This window comes from Polypterus senegalus, chromosome 6 (assembly GCF_016835505.1).
Source record: "Polypterus senegalus isolate Bchr_013 chromosome 6, ASM1683550v1, whole genome shotgun sequence".
In the NCBI taxonomy this organism is placed as follows: Eukaryota; Metazoa; Chordata; class Cladistia; order Polypteriformes; family Polypteridae; genus Polypterus; species Polypterus senegalus.
In genome coordinates, this window is record NC_053159.1 from 136,706,360 (window position 1) to 136,726,360 (window position 20,001).

The window sequence follows — 20,001 nt, forward strand, 5'->3', positions numbered from 1 at the left end:
GAACCAAAACAAACCTAGTTGGCCTACTAGATTTGATCTCTGCAGCTGGGATCACCAAATTCTTGCAAAGCAAGTGGTGTTTGGGCTGGGCCAGGCTAGGCACTCCCTTCCACCCACACCCCAGTACAAACACCTCACTCACCTCCACCTTCACTCCTGTGCACTCATCCAGTCATCTGTCCATTTACATCACAGATATTAATTCAGTTCCGACCAATCAAATTTATATCTACACATGATAAGGAATTATCATGCTTCTTTTGCACTGAATTAATTCTGGTGGTATCATTCCAGGGGCCTCATGTATAACGCAGTGCGTAGAACTCGCACTATAACATGGCGTAAGCACAAAAGCCGAAATGTGCTTACGCACAGAAAAATCCAGATGCAGGAATCTGTGCGTACTCCAACTTCCACGTTCTTCCGCTACATAAATCCCGATCAGCGTGAAAACTAACGCCGTGCGCCAAGCATTTTGTAACACCCCAAATCCTCCCAGAATTACGCCTATTTGAATATGCAAATCAATATAAATCGCCCTTAAGCGCAACCTTCTGTGAAAAGACAATGGGAAAAGCACGGGGAAAATATAAGAATTTCAGCGAATACCAAGTGGAGGCAAAGGAAAAACATACTATTTGTTCAAATAAACCGTGGTATAATCAACAAACTGAAGTTGATCGAGTGACATAGCGTGTTGGAGAAACTTGAAAGCTCACATTCACAAAATCGCACAGTGCCGGAAATAAAAAGAAGTCACATATCAAAGTTGCCGTGAAAAGAAGAGTTGTAAGCCCACTGTCTGAGTGTCATATGAAAGCTTATTAGGGTACAGAGAAAAAAGGCACACGGTGGGGAAAAAGCACGAAATGTCAACTTTAATCTCGAATTTTCCACTTTAATCACGTAGTTTATTTTGTCATTTAGTAGAACATTATAAACTTCATCTTAAAATCGTTTAATTAACCAGTTTCTCAAAATTACATCGTAATTAAAGTAGCACGTTAAATGCTTTGTTTTGTATTTGATCTTCTACTCGTATGTGCCTATGTGTGTGAATCACTACTTGCTTCTTAAACTGGCTCTCTTCCTCCAACTGAACACAGAGTCCATTACATTTGTGATATTACAGCTCTCTGAATAACTAAAATACTGAGATGTATACGTGATGTCATTTTCATGATGATAGGAGTTAAAGCACATTATTAAACATGTGTTTCACTTCGATGAAATAATTTATTGTCGAAATTTGTCGCTGCGTTTTTAGCTGTGTTGTTATTTTCTCTTTCTGTTTTATATTCAATATATATTGGTAGCCCCCAAGAGTCCTTGCTTTTCTTTCCCAAGTAACTGATCGCCACACAATCAGCTCTGTAATAGAAGTTAAGCCATCTGTAAGCTTAGCGCCGATTCTTCAAAACGTTTAAAGAACATTGAAATATCTTCGTAGTACATGTTTAATTATTCTATCCTTCACGACACTCCCAGTGAAGAATATAGATTATTTAAATGAAGTTAAAGTTTTATGTGTATAATTTAACAAACATATTTTGCTGCATTTCACCTTAAAAATGATATCGTCATCATATGTAAATACGCTTTATAAAGTGGCCCAGGTTGTGAGATATTATAACTGTAGTGCAAGTTTACAGTGGGGTGATTGTACTTATAAGTACAAACAGTTCTACAAGGAGCAATTGATTGAGTGCATTTAAAGTTCTTGGGATTAAACTGTTTCTGAACCGCGAGGTCTGTACAGGAAAGGCTTTAAAACATTTTGCAGTGGCTGAGACAGCGTGTCCTTAAAGCTGTATACCGATAATTCTCTTTCCGATCAGCTGCTGCTGTGATTCACACTCAGATACAGTGATATAAATACTCTGAGTGGTGCAGTGAGAGAAATATGGAAAAAGATGATCCGCTGTGGCAACTCCTAACGGGAGGAGCTGAAAGAAGAAGAAGAAGTGAGAGTAACAACGCTAAAGCAGTTATGGTATTTGGAATACTATGGCTGTTCCCTGAACCATTATATTGTTACGAGTTAATTACAATCAGATGCATTTCACTAATAAACAATATGCGGTTAGTTTCTGTGTATTTATAAAGCCGCGTCATGAAAATAATGAGTAATCACACAAGAACAGTACCATTGCTTTGACGCTGGGTGCCGCCAGTTTGCAAAACCGAGCAGAGAACTTGCGTACGACAAGGCATGAGGTACCGTGGAAAAGTGCGTGGCTTTACGCCAAGTGTAGGTTTTCTACATCGCGATTTGAACGTGGAAAAGTTCTTACGCAACATTTCTGTGCGTACGCACCGTTTATACATGAGGCCCCAGATGCTTAGACTCAGTCATTTTAATTCATTTTTTTCTCATGAATTTCCACAGAGGTTGTACCCAGTGATATAACTGTTCGTAATTTATCAGGAAATACCATTCAACATTCACAATGCAAATTCACTATCAAAATAAATTACTTAGCAAAATGTCCCTGTCATAATGTCTTAAGGGGAAATGTTTATCAATTTGAACTTCATCATTACCTGTGCTGTTCTGATGGTTCTCTTTCCCCTGGAATACTGTTAGAGCTGGATCTTTTCGACTCGGTTGATTGAGCTACCCTGTGGGACATCCTGAGGGTTCGCAACATACCCTCGAGATTGCTGGATATCATGGCTGGCCTAGGCGTACACTGGTACTGCAAGTACTGTGCAGAGTGGAGACAGAACCTCTGCGTTTTCCCAGTTGATTCTGGGGTTCGTCAGGGGTGTGTTCTTGCCTCCTACTCTGTTCAATGCTTGTATGGACTGGGTGTTGGGCAAGGTCGTGGGGTCCAGCGTATGTTGGGCATCTATTGGTGAAGAAAGATTCACGGATCTTGACTTTGCTGACAATGCTGTGATCTTCACAAAGTCATGGAGGTTCTGATTGTGGCGCTCGAGAGACTGAGTGAGGAGTCTGAGTGTCTGGAATTATGAATGTCCTGGATAAAAACCAAGATCCAGGTCTTTAATGACCTCTTGGGCACAGCCATCAGTAGTGTGCCTGTTTGCGGAAAGAGTGTTGACCTTGTTGAGAGGTTTACTTACCTTGGCAGTGACATACATGTCACTGGTGACTCTTCCTGTTAAGTCAGTAGACAGATTGGGAGAGCATGGGGGTTCATGAGGTCGCTGGAAAGGGGTGTGTGGCACTTCCTATATCTATGCAATAGGACGAAGGTCCAAGTCTTTAGAGTCCTGGTGCTTCCTGTCTTGCTATATGGTTGTGAGACATGGACGCTATCCAGTGACCTGAGACGAAGACTGGACTCCTTTGGTACTGTGTCTCTCCGGAAAATCCTTGGGTACCATTGGCTTGACTTTGTGTCAAATGAGTGGTTGCTCATGGATTCCCAAATGAGGCACATTACCTGCATTGTAAGGGAGCGTCATTTACGGCACTATGGCCATGTGGCACTTTTCCCCCCGAGGCTGATCCGGCTCATAAGATCCTCATTGTTGGGGACCCGAGTAGCTGGACCAGGCCAAGGAGTCACCCACGTAACACCTGGCTGCGGCAGATAGAGGGTCATTTCCGGAGGGTGGGACTGGACCGTGTGTCTGCCTGGGGGGGTTGCAAACTGGGATTTCGAGTTGTTTCGCCGTGTAGTGGGTGTGGCAACACACTGTACCAGTGCATGCTCCCCAACTTGACTTGACTTTGGATCCCCTTACACAGGCCATTTTAACTAAGTTGCCATTATTGTTTTACAGTGTTTTTACGTGTTTCTCTTTCAACTGCAGAATGATTTGTGTGAAAATTAAACTGCTTATCTTTTGATTAAAGTAAACTTTTAACAATCCGCAATTTTTAGACTGTCATTTTTTAAACAGGATGTTCTGTTATTGCTACATTTTTATTGTTAATAGAAAAGTGCATATTATTTCCCTTTACCTTGCTTTGTGTTGTTATATTGCTTTAGTAAGAAAACAGGTCCTAGAAAAGACCAGCCACGAACTGAGCGTGGATAATGAAACAGTAAAGCTGAAAGTCACACTTCCAGAACAAGCTGAGTCTAAAGGGCTACTTCCTGTGAGTACATCAACTATACTTTCCAGAAATACATTTTAAAAATCTCAATCATGTTAATTTCAAATACATATGTATCTTTCAGAATGAAGAAAGTGAGAAACTGAAGGAAGGTACCGTATGGCACTCCCATATTTTATTTATAATTTAAATAAAAGTATAAAATGTGTTCTTTTTGATAAAGGTTTAATGCAATATCATAAATACTAGCTATTTTTTATTTAATTTGTTGTTTTTAAAATGTTCTTTCTACTGTGGTATGATGTTAACGTTGGTATTTTCTGTTGCTCACTGGAAAAACAAATGCATTGTTCTCGTCAGATTTTTAAAACAAGTTTTGCTTTTAGGAGTCCAGCTTTTCTTATGATCTCATTATTACATTTATGAATTCAACACCATATTTTAGTTTTTTTTTCCTCTTTAACCGGTGCAGTGGTTTGCAGGTGTGGTACAGTGTAAAGGGTACAATAAGGCACTCCCGTATTTTTATTTGTAATTGAAATAAAAGTGCAAAATGTGTTTTTTTTGGGGTTTTTTTGGGTTTTTTTTTTTTTTGCTGAAGGTCCAATGCAGTATCGCAAATACTAGCTATTTTTATTTAACCGGCTGTTTTTCAAAATGTTCCTTCTACTGTGGTATGATGTGCAGGCTAGTATTGTCTGTTGCTCACTGGAAAAACAAATGCATTGTTCTCTATCAGATTTCTACAAACCAGTTTTGCAGTTAGAAATCTAGTTTTTCCTAAGAGTTCATTATTAGAATTGTTTTTTTCCCTTTAACTGGTGCAGTGGTTTGCCTCTTAGATAATTATGGTAAAAGACAGAGACTGGGGCCAGCAAGGTGTAAATAAAGATTGAAATGTGTGGCCTAGAACACATCATTGCTAACAGAGAAAAGAATCTGGTACCCTGGTGACAGAAATATGGCAATGTTTAATGTCTTACATGTAAATCAGGCAAAAGTCCTTTTGTGACTCTCCAGTTCGCTAGGTGGCAGCACGTGATTCCAGAGCAGAGGGAGTGAGGTCATGGTTTCCTTTTAAGTAGTACAGTTTATTGTTCACTCTTTGTTCATGTCCCTCTGTGTGCCTTATTTATAATAAAGGCGTCATGCTTGAAAAATTTAGCCTCTTTGGCATCTTTCTGATTTGGGAGGACTGCTACAAGAGTCCCACCGCCTGTTCCATTGTCTTTTCCTACTGTTATATACAGTGTTTTTACACACTGTTCAGTTTTGTCTAATTCTGCAATTTGCAACTCACATTGTCTGCTTAATACAAAAGCATAAGAATCAGCTATTCATAGAATGGAAATAACAATGTTGTATCCAATGTACCCTAACATTAATTTACTTAGTGTCTATAAAAATGACTGCTTAATTCCTTATACCTTATAAATGTTGTTTTAAATAGATAAATGATTCCATCTGGATCTTTATGTTGTATTATTTTTATCATGAAGCAGTCACTGGTGAAGAAAGTTCAGAGCCACAATGTGCGTTGGCTCTTGTGGAGAATATTCATGACAAGATATCCAAAGATGTATTGATTATGATGGTGGAAAACATCTCTAGTTTAGCTGAAGGTGAAGATTTCACTGTGGAACTCATCTCTGAAATTAATAAAGCTGTTGTGTCATTCAGGGATGGCAGAGGTATGATTTTTGATGCTTATTGCACTGTCACAAAAAGTAGACATTAGTACTATATTAAAATGTATAACATATGAAAAGATTTTGAAAATTGTCATTTACAGCCTTATTATTCCCTTTTTTTAAAGTTATACATATAGTACATTTTGCATATTTGTCCCTTTTTATGCCTTAATAGTTCAAGTAAATCCCCTTATTAGAAAGTCTCAAGAGATTTGTTTCCATTCTGAGTTTATCAGTTCTTTGTATAATGTATCAGGAACATAACTGTTTGAAGTTGAAATAATTGAAATATTTCACCTTTATTACTGAGCTATCAAAAAGTTTATTTTTATATAGAATAACTTAAAATATACATGTGCCTTAATGATCTCCAGAGTCAATTTGTCTTTATGACTTCTCAGTACCATCACTTTTGAGGAGAGTCAACCTGCCCAGCATCTCCCTTCTTGTATTAGAAAACCAATTGTACCACTACCCTGCATGTTTGGTCACACTTAGGAAAAATACACACTCATCCAGCCTCCTTTGTACTTTTCATGGTGTAATGACGTTTACAGTTCAAGCTTATTACAAGGATATAATTAAATTACTGCCAGTAATAAACAGTGCTACCTGACTAGGTTGGGGTTATTCTGCAATGTGAAAGGTCCAGCACTGCAAATAACATATTCTCACTTGCTAGTCTCTCTACATGTGTATGTAAAATTTATTTGCTTAAGTTCATATATAGCCTTTTTTCTGTATTCTTCCATGAATACTAATAAACTTCATTCTGCTTATTTTTTTGGTAATTTCTAAGAATGACTAATATTTGCATCTTTAGGTATACTACATTTTTTGGAGAAATGCAGAACACATGGAAGATTTTGCCAAAACAAGCTCACAGCAAAACATCTGGGACCTACAAAAAGCATCATTGTAGAGGACTTGCCAACCAATATCAGTGAGGACATGATATGCTTATACTTTGAGCGACCACAAATTGGTGGAGGCCAAGTTGAAAAGGTTACCTTGTTAGTTGAGGAACAATCTGCAATTGTCGACTTTCTGGATCATAAAGGTAAATCAAATATAATTGTAAATTGTTTAAGTAAGAGTATTTGTTCTGCTCTTGGCCTAGGAAGTTTATTCCTATGTGTAGAATGAGTGCTATTTTCTATTTGGATGTCTTTTTTTTCTTCTGCTGCATGAAGACACTCATTTTGGGTGAAAGGATAAAGATAATTTTGATCTGTTTTTAATGTGCTAGATGAAAGAGAGATCATTTACCACCTTACAGAACTTTTTTAAACACTTTTGTGATTTATGATTTTGAAAATATATACTTAAATTAAAATGTGGAGCACCCATATGTCTCAGAAAGTGAAACACTCCATTACTCTGTCATTGTTCAAGATTAATAATTAAAATGATATTTGTTTTGTTATTGAAGCAGTAATGATAACAGAATAAAGTGAAAACATTTCACAGTCTTTTCATGCCAACAGTAATGCTTGAAATGTTTGAAGCTCACAGAAATAAATTGTTCAGGTATAAGTTTGTCTGCGACATAACTGCATTGAGTGTTACCAACTAGTGGCCACTGTTTTAGTGGTAACTGAAAGCAAACAATACTGAATTTTCAAAAGTGACATGGAAACACAAGAATTTCTGATACAAACTCAGAAAAGCAATCAAAATGGCTAAATGTCAGTAATGTTGTAAACTACAGATAGAATTTAACAGCTGTAATAATTCATACAAACTTTGGCATTCATAAAAAATCTTTCAGACTACAAAGCCCACCATTCTAATGCCTGCAGCGCCACATGATTTATTCTTTTCAATTTCTGTACATGACATAAAGAGAGGACATTTAAATAAGTTTATGTCCATATGGCATCTGGTCCAGATAGAATTTCAGGTGGCATTTTGCAAACATGTAACAACCAATTATCTGACATCTTCATGTTCAGTTGAGACAATCTGTGGTCCGTGCATGCTTCAAAAGGACAACGATGATCTGTGTGCCTAAGAAAACAAAAGAAGATTGCTAGAATGACTACAGACCGGTAGCACATGAGAGTGGACACATTAGAAACAATATTCCTGATCATTGCTAATTTACATATCATCACAACCAGTTCCTGGCAGCTATGGATAATCAAAACTGTTATGCCAGAGTCCTGTTTAAATACTACAGCTAAGAATTTAACACTGCTGAATCAGCAAAGCCGACAACCAAAATTATCAGTTTAGGATTTAGCATCACCCTCTGCAACTTGGTGTTGTAATTCCTAAATAATAGCACTCACCATATGTAGATTGGCATCATCCCATCATCCATGCTAATCCTTAACACAGGCACTCCACAGAGTAATATGCTAAGCCACATTCTGTACTACTTGCTCACCTATGATGGTTGGCTAGACACATCTCCAACTCTCAGTATTAAATTTGCTGATGATACCACTATCATAGGCCTGATCACCAACAATGATCAGGCAGCTTACAGAGAAGTTTACTTGCAGACCCAGTGGTACCAGGACAACAATCTCATTCTTAATGTTAACAAAACCAAGTAGCTACTCGGAGAATTTAGAAAGCAGAAAACAGATCACACTTCTGTCTCTGCCAGAGGCGATTCCTTTCAAAGGGCGACCAGCTTTAAATTTCTTGAAGTGACCATCACTGGTGAACCAAGGTGAACACGGCACACTCAGAAAAGGCTTATCAGTGTCTCTACTTCCTCAGACATCTGAGGAAAGCTTGCATGTCTCATCGTCACTGGCAGCATTACATCCTGGTATGACATCTGTTTGTCTGAAGATTATAAAACCCTACAGAGTCTGGTGAAGGCAGCAAAAAATATTACAGGCACCTTGCTGCCTTCTGTTCAGGACTTATACAACACTCACTGTCTTAGAAAGATAAGCCAACAGATTCAGGGACAGGTTCATCCACAATGTATATACAGTGTGTGAGTGTGTGTGTGTGTGTGTATACAATATATGTAGATACATTGCGTCCTATATATACTTTTTTTTTTTTTGTGTTTTTGGTGGTGTTTTATCACTGTGCAGTGTTCAAAGGAGAAATGCAACTAAGAGTTTCTTTGTACTATGTACAAATAACATTTAACACGAACGGTTCACAAACGTCTCGGAACATGTACAAATCGGTTTACGACCAAAAAGTTCGCCAAACTTTTGCATCTGTTCATGACCACAGACTCGGTATATGAACAAGCCAGTTTCCCTTTCGGTTTGTGCACGCCGATGATTTCCCCACATATTCAGTCTCTCCCTGTGCAGAGAGAGAAAGAGCGAGAGAGAAACGGCTGGACGCAAAAGGCTTGGTTTTAAAAAGACAGATCCGAGCATTGTTTTAACCTTGTTGTATTTAATGAAGACTTTTTTCTATTGGATTTTAACCTCCGCTTTACTTCTGTTTGCAACAATGCACGCTATGAACCGATCACTGTAATGTTACTTTTTTTGGTGGTTTATTAAATTACGGATTTTTCAAATGTTCGTTTTTTCCCTGTGCTTAAAACTCATTAAAAAAAGTGTTTTTAGCCAGCGGTTCGTAGCACTAGAGCGCGAGCTCTTGCAGTGTTAGTTTTCTCTGTTGTTCAAGGTTTTCTCAGCGTTATTCAGTGTTTTTACATTTAGTATACTATTACGCTGTGTATTCTGCCCTACTGCTAGTCTTCCATGGTCTCACCTTGTCTCTTTTAAGAGGGCCAGGTATCTCTGTCAGTTGTTGGACACCTGCCCTATAATGTCCTCTAGCAACATTTTACGTTTCCTTCTTGTCACTTCCAAAGAATTGCTCAGGGTTGATACTCTCAGTCTCTGTTTTAAGCCATCCACCCTAAGATTGCAGATGTGAGATGCAGACTCGGAACACTGGGATTACAAGCTACAAGATCTACCTGTACCCTAAAGAAACTTGTTCTCAGGCAGCAGCAGATGTGACTATTTAGCCCATGATGAGGTTTTTCCTGCTTGTGCCTCCAGCGATACTATTAAAACATCTATTAAACAGTTAGGGGCTTTTGTTTTTGACATTTTATCATTTGACCACTTCTTAAAGGTATTCTATGTGGAGATTATCTAAGCCTATAAGAAAAGTACCATAGTCTTTTCTAGTTTTCCTTTTGAAGGAGAGAAACATCACTATAACTCCCTAAAAGTCTCAATAGTCTCAACAGTAATATTGGGATCATCAACTTTTATTCTTTTACTGCAGATTTTGATTAGAGCATTGTAGTTTACAATTCTCTTTCAGGTTCAATTCCACACTTGTAGCTAACAATTGGTCAACATGCCTTTTCATTACCTTCCCATTTATATGTGCCAGGTACATTAGCTTACCCTACTTGCCACCTTGGCAGATTCTGACCTGCACACTCTGATGAGGTTGTATGTTAATGTCAATTTATTTATAGAGCATATTTAAAATAAAATCAGTAATGCTGTAGCCAAAGTGCTTTACAATAAAACATACAATGAACATAAATAAAACTAATAGAAATAAAGTACAATAAAATTAAATACAGCTAGCTGTTAGTAAAAGAAAGAAGATGACTAAGAGTAGGACAACCATCAGTATTGGTAAAGGTCACTAAAAGCTAAAGAACAGAAATGGGTCTTCAATCTAATTTTAAACAGTTCAATTGAAGGTAACTTCTTAATGTAATGAGGTATAGAGTTCCACAGACGAGGTGCAGCAACTGCAAATCTCTAGTTATATCCTGTTTACTAATTTCCTTTTTTTGTTTTTCCTTCATAGTTTTTCAAAAAGGTTTTTGAATAATTGGCCACTGTGATTTTTCAGCCTGTTTAGAAATTAATCTGCTGGATATTTTACAGTTGTAGTGTGATAAGTAAAGAAAACAAATTAACTGTCCTGCACTCAAGTGACATATTATAGTTGTCTTGTTTTACTTAAAACTATGATCTGTTGCCTCATTGTTATGTTACTGAGGTCCCATGTTTCACTGCATTTAATTTTAGAAAATGAGGTAAATCTGCATGTGACATTATTTCTTTGGGTTGGCTGTATACTGACACTGATTTTATCAGCACTTCTATCAGTTTAGCAGGGGTAGTGCTGTTCATCTTTTTCATTTTAGCCTACCTAAGATATGCATGTACCTGCTCAAAGAACAAAATGTTTGTCTTTTTGAAAAAAGTCTATATGAAGTCTGCCACAGAAGCACAGGTGTTTTTTTTCGAGAAGCAGACCACCAAAGCTGACTCAGAACTATAGCCTTCATAGTGAATATGCCTGAATGTTCTCTGTGGAATTGAAGATATTATGATTCTTGTTCAACAATGTACACAGTCATTTTCATTTTAGAGCTCCTCAGTCCTCAGTGAATAAGGTTTATATGTTGTCATCAAGGCTGCAACATATCCATCAAAGCAACATATCAACAACAACAACATTTATTTATATAGCACATTTTCATACAAACAGTAGCTCAAAGTGATTTACATAATAAAGAATAGAAAAATAAAAGACACAATAAGAAAACAAAATAAATCAACATTAATTAACATCGAATAAGAGTAAGGTTGAATGGCCAGGGGGGACAGAAAAAACAAACAAAAACTCCAGACGGCTGGAGAAAAAATAAAATCTGTAGGGATTCCAGACCAGGCCACCACCAAAAAGAAACCGGAAAAAGAAACAGAAAAGAGAGTAGGGGTCAGTACGGATTTTAGAGCCACCATGAATAGTTATTATGAAGAATTGAACATACAGAGTATCAGGATTAAGTTAAATTAAGTTAAATTGAAGTTATAAAAAGGCCATGTTAAAGTAATATATGTTTTCAGCAGTGTTTTAAATTTATCTACTGTATCAGCCTGGCGAATTCCTATTGGCAGGCTATTCCAGATTTTAGGTGCATAGCAGCAGAAGGCCGCCTCACCACTTCTTTTAAGTTTTGTTCTTGGAATTCTAAGGAGACACTCATTTGAGGATCTGAGGTTACGATTTGGAATATAAGGTGTCGGACATTCCGATATATACGATGGGACGAGATTATTTAAGGCTTTATAAACCATAAGCAGAATTTTAAAGTCAATCCTGAACGACACAGGTAACCAGTGTAGTGACATTAAAACTGGAGAAATGTGTTCGGATTTTCTTTTCCTAGTTAGGATTCTAGCACCTGCATTCTGCTCTAGTTGCACTTAAGACAGTCTGGGAAGACCCCCGTATCTAATGACGAATTTACTATGTCCAGAACATTATCAATTAGCACGCCTGATACTTCTTTGAAAAACCTTGTTGGTATTGGGTCAAGGATGCAGGTGGAGGATTTTAATTGAGAGATTATTTTTTGTAAATCAGGTAAATCTATCCTAGTGAAAGAGTTTAATTTGTTTATAACAGGATGCTGGGGTTTAGGAGGATCCTTAGTGTTGGAGGGATATACTATGTTATTTCTAATATCATTAATTTTTTGATTGAAAAATACAGCGATAGCCTCACAGGTTTTACTGGAAGAACTTTGGAGGCATTCCTTTGAGTTACCTGGGTTTAGTAGGCGATCAGTTGTAGAAAATAAGACTCTGGGATTACTAGCATTGTTATTTATAATCTTGAGAAATAGCAGCGTCTCTCAAGACGGACAGTGTTATTGTATTCTGTTATTTTGACTTTTAATATTTCATGGTGGATAGTAAGTTTAGTCTTCCTCCATTGACGCTCAGCTCTGCATGTTCTCTTTAAATCAGACACTCTTTGGGTCTTCCATGGTATAACAATGCTAGAAGATTTTTTCACTGTCTTTTCAGGTGCAACTATGTCAACAGCAGCTCTCACTTTAGTATTAAATCTTTCCACCTTACTATTTACATTATCCTCACTATTATAGCTGGCACTATAAACGGACTGATTGCTTAGAATGTTTGTAAGTTTTAAAGCTGCTGTCGAGTCAAAGAAGCGTTTTTTAACAATATGCTTCTCATGAGTGTTTTTATCATTATTTCTATATTAAAAAGTAGAAGAAAATGGTCTGATAGACCAATATCAATGATCTGTTTTATATCAACTTTCAGTCCTTTAGTAATCACTAAGTCTAACATATGACCTGCTTTATGTGTAGGCTGATTTATGAGTTGTCTCAAATCAAAAGAATCCAGGAGGTTCATAAATTCTTTTACTTTTAGATCACACTGATTATCTATATGAAAATTAAAGTCGCCAACTATTAGGAGTGTGTCATAGTTAGTAATTAAAATTGACATTAAGTCAGAGAATTCCTCAAAAAAAGACGCGTTATATTTAGGAGGTCTATACACGGATAATACTAGAACTTGAGAATCTCCATGAATAACAATGGCGAGATACTCAAAGGACTTGAACTTACCAAAACTGACATCTTTACATTTTAATCGGCTTGAGTAAATGTTAGCCAATCCGCCCCCCCTTTTTCCCTGGCGGTCTGCACGAGTAAAACTGTAATCCGGAGGCGCAGATTCGATTAAAACTGCGCCGTCTGAGCTAAGCCATGTTTCACTTAGTGCAACAAAATCTAATTTTTTTTTATCACTAATAAGATCGTTGATAAAAAAACGTTTTGTTAGTTAAAGCTCTAACATTTAATAGTGCCATATTTAATGTTTCGAGGTGCAGAGATGAATACTATGTGCTTATTGATATTTGGAATAGGAACTAAATTATTTTATTAGCCGCTCTGTGTGTATTTTTGTTTAATCTGTGATCTGTTTTTATAGTTTTAATACATTGTTCCTCTAAAATAGTAATTTTAATTAGATTATTGGAGTTTATGCCGTATTTCCTAGATTTTCTACGTGCATTGAGATTGCTTATTACAGTATTAATGTTGTGCACTTTAACGGAAGATTCTATTAAACACTTATCATGTCCTGGCACAACAGTATCATTTCGAAGGGGTTAAGAGCAGAGATAGATAGTCAAGAAAAACAAATTACCTTCGATGTGTTTTCGGAGAGGACCCGGGCACCGAAACTGTTCGGATGCAGGCCATCAAGCTTGAAGAGACGCGGCCTTTCCAAAAAGAGATTCCAATTGTTGATGAAACCGACATCCTTCTTCTTGCAGAAACCCTGTAGCCAGTTGTTCAATCCTAGCAGACGACTGTAGTACTCGTTGGATCGTCTGACGAGAGGTAGTGGACCCGAAACGAAGATCTTTGCCGATGGGGTCCTCTCCTTCGTGTCTTTAATCAAAGCTGCGAAGTCAGCCTTCAGGATTTCTGATTGACGGTGCCTTATATCGTTTACATATGATGCTTGACCTTAGGGCTGGGAGATATACTAAAAATCAACCAATGCTAACAGTAGAGTTGCAACCAAACTAATTTTGATCATGTCAGTAAGTTTGGTAAAAGTTCCCTTCTACTGTATGCTTTCATGGGCTTATAACCGTTTTATTAAAAAATAAAAATAAAACTACAGCACCCAGACACTGTAGCATCAGCTAGCATAACACATATAATTTGTTTCATTACTTGAAACACAGCCGTGTTGTGGAATAGAAACATTGTGTGGCCAAAAAACAGACCTTGTGTGAGTCACGTCCTAAATCCAGAGAAAGTTAACGTGCTGTTTTTTCCTTGCTAAGAATTTAGAGGAAAAGTACTAAAAGTACTGTACAAACGTTTAAAATAGTAACAAAAGGGAGGATTTTATTTATTTATTTATTTTAATTATTCATTTTGAAAGTTGACAAGAGATCCATTTTTTGTTATTAAATCCTGTAAATTCAGAACCATAACAACAACAACATTTATTTATATAGCACATTTTCATACAAAAGTAGCTCAAAGTGGCGTATATAATGAAGAATAGAAAAATAAGACACAGTAAGAAAACAAAATAAGTCAACATTAATTAACATAGAATAAGAGTAAGGTCCAATGGCCAGGGTGGACAGAAAAAACAAAAAAAAAAACTCTGGACGGCTGGAGAAAAAAACAAATTCTGTAGGTATTCCAGACCATTAGACTGCCCAGTCCCCTCTGGGCATTCTACCTAACATAAATGAAACAGTCCTCTTTGGATTTAGGGTTCTCACGGAAGGACTTGATGATGATGGTCACGTAAACTTCTGCCTTTTAATCCATCCATCATTGTTGGAGCATCATGAAGCTTTGAGTAAGCTTCAAGAAACCGGAAAAAGAAACAGAAGAGAGAGTAGGGGTCAGTACGGATTTTAGAGCCACCGTGAATAGTTATTATGATGAATTGAACATACAGAGCATCAGGATTAAGTTAAAGTGAAGTTAGGAGAAAGCCATGTTAAAGTAATGTGTTTTTAGCAGTGTTTTAAAGTGCTCCACTGTATTAGCCTGGCGAATTCCTATTGGCAGGCTATTCCAGATTTTAGGTGCATAACAGCAGAAGGCCGCCTCACCACTTCTTAAGTTTTGTTCTTGGAATTCTAAGGAGACACTCATTTGAGGATCTAAGGTTATGATTTGGAATATAAGGTGTCAGACATTCCGATATAAACGATGGGGCGAGATTATTTAAGGCTTTATAAACCATAAGCAGAGAAAAGCCAAGCAAAATGACACCTTTTATTGGCTAACTAAAAAGATTACAATATGCAAACTTTTGAGGCAACTCAGGCCCCTTCTTCAGGCAAGATGTAATCCATTGCCTGAAGAAGGGGCCTGAGTTGCCTCGAAAGCTTGCATATTGTAATCTTTTTAGTTAGCCAATAAAAGGTGTCATTTTGCTTGGCTTTTCTCTACATTCATAATGGCTAACACGGTACAACAACCTAGTACTATAAACCATAAGCAGAATTTTAAAGGCAGTCCTGAATGACACAGGTAACCAGTGTAGTGACATCAAAACTGGAGAAATGTGCTCAGATTTTCTTTTCCTAGTTAGAATTCTAGCAGCTGCATTCTGCACTTGTTGCAAACGATTTATGTCTTTTTTTGGGTAGTCCTGAGAGGAGTGCATTACAGTAATTAATTATTAATTCAGAACCAATCATTAATGCCACTAGATTCAAGGACAGTATTTATTTTGAAAACATTAGACTATTCAACATCCATTCATATGAACAATACTATTATCATAGGTGATGTGTTCTCTAATGCAGCATGTATTTTCTGAGTTTGTATTTATTGTTAACTTTTCTGTTAATTGTATTTGTACATGTCTGGATAAATTGCACTGAGTTTTTGGCTACTGTACTTTATTTTTGCTAAAGTACATTTGAAGACCATAAAAATGTACTTTTACTCCTTTACATTTATGCTGCCTATCACATTCAAATGTCAGTTTTTATTTTTTTTTTTACTTAAAGTAACATTTACTTTGAATGATAAGCGCCAACTCCAAAGCAGGCAACCTTTCAATCACTTCTGTTTTCTCTTTCACAAGCCTTTCACTATCAATCACATAGCCTGTGTCAGAAACAAGCTTCACTTATTGTTTTGGAAGAAGAGACAAGATATCCATCCATCTATTATCCAACCCGCTATATCTCAACTACAGGGTCACGGGAGTCTGCTGGAGCCAATCCCAGCCAACACAGGGAACAAGGCAGGAAACAAAGCCCGGGCAGGGCGCCAGCCCACCGTAGGGCGCACACACACACACACACCCAAACACCAAGCACACACTAGGGACAATTTAGGTTCGCCAATGCACCTAACCTGCAAGTCTTTGGACTGTGGGAGGAAACCGGAGTACCCGGAGGAATCCCACACAGACACGAGGAGAACATGCCTCTCCTGTGTTCGCTTCCTAGGTCCTCCCTGTGTGGAGTTTGCAAGATATTCTTTAATAATTAAAAAAATAAACTTCTTAAAAAGAATAAGTTAATATTTCAAAAAAATTCCTGTTGTCAGTTTTTATATTCGTAGTATGCATTAAATATGCAAATTAAACACTCAGGTATATCACTACACTTTCTAATGCTCTCACAGTTTTATGTATCAGGTAACTGTTTACATGTTCAGATAGTACCAGTATTTAAACTGAAACATCTGGGGTTAGCTATAATTAATTATCTTTGCACAGTTACTCTTAATAATTTTATAAGTCAATTTTAAAAGTACAACTGCTAGGCTAAATTCAATCATTTCTTGTTAAAAAGTGAAGTCCACCCTTCTAATAATTCTTACAATATATGTATATATGATATATTAATGTAACAATTCCATTCTTTCTAACATGTAATGTTGTTGGTTGTTTCTTTAAATATGCTCATAAATGAACCATCAACACCAAAAAAATACCCACTCAAATGTTGTAAGATATAATATAATAGAAGGTTTTAATGTTATGTATAACAAATATGTATAACAAACATAACTTCCATTAAATTGCTTAACTAGGTCTAACAAAATAAACACAAAACTTCAAAATTGGATGTTTATGGCAAGTGTCTATCATAAACATAGTGATAAACGTAGTTTCCTATTAATGAAATATTTTGATCAAAAGTGAACTTGACCTGTTTGAGACTGCATATTGAAAGACAATGTAATACGGTATGTATTGTTTGTGACTACAATTTATGGAGAATTGCCTTTTTTGTTCATTAGGCATTTGTTTATTATAAAACAGTACAATTTAGATTTTTTGTGTTTATTCTGTCTTCAGTGAACTGACATAATGAACATAATGAAAAATCATTTGCAATTATTTGTTTTACTATTATTTATTTTATTTTTAATTTTTCATCAGTTGCTGAATCTGTAAAGGAGAAGACCCACGTGATCCAAAAAACTACTGTAAAGGTGTACCTGTATTACTACTGCTTGGGCACGGCCTTGTATGGCAAAGACAGGCCACAGTGGAAGATGCCAGATGCATTTATTAAGAACATTGATGAACATGTCTTTAAGTTTCTTCAGAGAAATGCCAGTCATATTGATCTAATAAGCAAAGAAATGTCAGATCATTTTTGTGGAATAGACTTCTCAAATCCAGCAGTGAATATCACTCCCTCTACTCTGCTACAGAATCATAAACAAGCCAAAGATGTGAAAAGCTGGGAAAAAGAGGCTTCAGATGCCTTCTTAAAGATTATGTCCCACTACAAATCCTTTAAAAATCACGTGGACCATTCAGCATGGAATATTGCCAAGGAAAAGGTTATCAATGTTTTGCCAACGTCTGTGATGCTATTGCCTGAGTTAGATAAGGACATGGTAATTCTAGCAGGAGTTGCAGAAAATGTTGATCAGATCCAAGAGATAATGGTTAGTGCTATTGCAGAAGCCACTAGGATTATTGAAAGAGAAAAGAACAGTGTGACGGAAAAGGTTGGAATGACAACACCACAATATCACCTTCTTAAATGTGATGGCTTTGAAGAGAGAAGCACTATGCAATACCCTGACCTAAAACTCAACTTCATGCCGAAGGAAAAATGCCTAAACATTTGTGGTCTAAGCACAGAGGTATATGCCACAAAAAGTCAAGTTCTGGAAAAGATGATTATTCTGAAGAAGAAAGCTATTGAACTTGATATGTTTATTGTGCAATATCTGACAATGGCAGACAACAACCTCTTATTCCATAAAATGTTTACTTCAAAGGGCATAAATGCGGCTTATGAAATCAGTCAAGGGGTATTGAACCTTGTCAGCAGTGACGAAGTAGCACTGAGTGCAGCAGAAAGACAAGTAAGGAACACTTTAGGAGTGCGGAACACCAGTGCAGATGACTACAACGTAACCCAGAAGCAGGAATGCATCCAGTTAATGGATGGTCTATGTAGGGAACTGAACTCAGAAAATGTGACCGTATCCATTCAAGTCCATGAGAAGCAGCTGATCATTGCTGGTGAAAACAAGTCAGTGGAGCAGGTGTATGAGAAGCTGTATGACTTTATTAACAGAAATACACACATCCAGGAAAATATTGCAGTAAAATCAAGTGCAATTGTAGATTTCATTAAAATGCGGAAAGCTGATACGTGGAGGAAGAGTATAAATTTACAAGAAGTCAACATTGAGTTTGATGTGCGTATGAGAAGACCCAGCATTTCCTTGGCTGGACCAAAGTTTTATGTACTGGATGCCAAAAAGGTGTTACAGAATCTTATACAGAATATTTACCTCGAATGTTTAACAATTAAAAAAGCAGGTGCAAAAAAGTGCTTCCAAAAGGAGGAGAAGCTGTACTACAGCACTGTACTCCGCGATTACAATTGTGTAATAATGCTTCAGGAAAAGGAAGCCTTTTTAGATGAGGATGACGACATCACCCAACCACAAGTCGAAGTTTGTTTACCAAGTGGGGTTATGATAGCTGTTTGTAAAGCAGATATATGCAGCTTACCTGTTGATGCAGTAGTCAATGCATCTAATGAAGACCTTCAACATATTGGAGGGCTTGCAGGTGCACTTCTTAAAGCTGCAGGACCAGAGCTGCAAACAATGTGTGACCAGCATCTCATGGGAGAGAAACTTAATCCAGGTGATGCAGTAATTACAAAAGCTGGGAAACTTCCTTGCAAATACGTGATTCATGCAGTTGGCCCCAGATGGAGTATGTTCAGTAACCCTGAAAAGGCTATATTTCTGTTGCAGAAGGCAGTGAAAACATGTTTAAATATTGCAGAGAATCGCCATCTAAAATCAATTGCAATACCAGCCATTAGTTCTGGAATCTTTGGGTTCCCTTTAGACCTGTGTGCAAAAACAATTGTAAAAGCTGTTCAGGAACAATGTGAAATGCTTGCTGAAGACCGCACTTTAAAAAAGATTTACCTGGTTAATAATGATGACAAAACTGTAACTGCTATGAGTACTGCTTTGCAGAACAGAAATCCAAAAAAGATTGTTAGAGCAACTCCAAGAGTGTCTAATAGTGAAAAAAGAGTCTCTGGTAAAGCCCCTGTTGGAGAAAACTTGGAGAGCATGCAAACTAAAGAAGGATTGATGATCAGCTTAATAAAAGGAAACATTGAAGAAGCTGCAGTAAGTCAATAATCATTGATCTTATTAATGAACGTGCACCATCATGCAGGCCAACTAATAAAAACGCATATTACTGATTTTTTTTTTTTATAGTAATAATTTTAATCAGAAATGTCCTGCATTAATGCATTATTTCTCTACATACACAAGAAAGTAACAACTGCTTTCTCTCAAAAACCACAAGACAGATCAGTTAAATAATTGTTCTGTGCACAGTCCCAGTCCTTCATGGTGCAAGTCCCAGTGGTGAAGTGAGGTTAGCACATCTCGTAGAGCACTTTACGTTGTCCTAAACTTATGAGATCAGATTGCTTCTCATTTTGTGAATCTGAAGTTCG

General features: G+C 37.0%; 1 protein-coding gene across 1 annotated transcript in view; it reads left to right on the forward strand.

The window, feature by feature from the left end:
• The window catches only part of LOC120531679 (protein mono-ADP-ribosyltransferase PARP14-like), a 72,820-nt gene that overhangs the window by 3,600 nt on the left and 49,219 nt on the right, over positions 1-20,001 (forward strand). Inside the window, exons 2-6 of the mRNA XM_039757298.1 lie at positions 3,966-4,075; positions 4,158-4,185; positions 5,536-5,724; positions 6,548-6,784; positions 17,421-19,663. Of these exons, the coding sequence (XP_039613232.1) occupies positions 3,966-4,075; positions 4,158-4,185; positions 5,536-5,724; positions 6,548-6,784; positions 17,421-19,663 (2,807 nt within the window). The remainder of the gene's footprint in view (positions 1-3,965; positions 4,076-4,157; positions 4,186-5,535; positions 5,725-6,547; positions 6,785-17,420; positions 19,664-20,001) is intronic.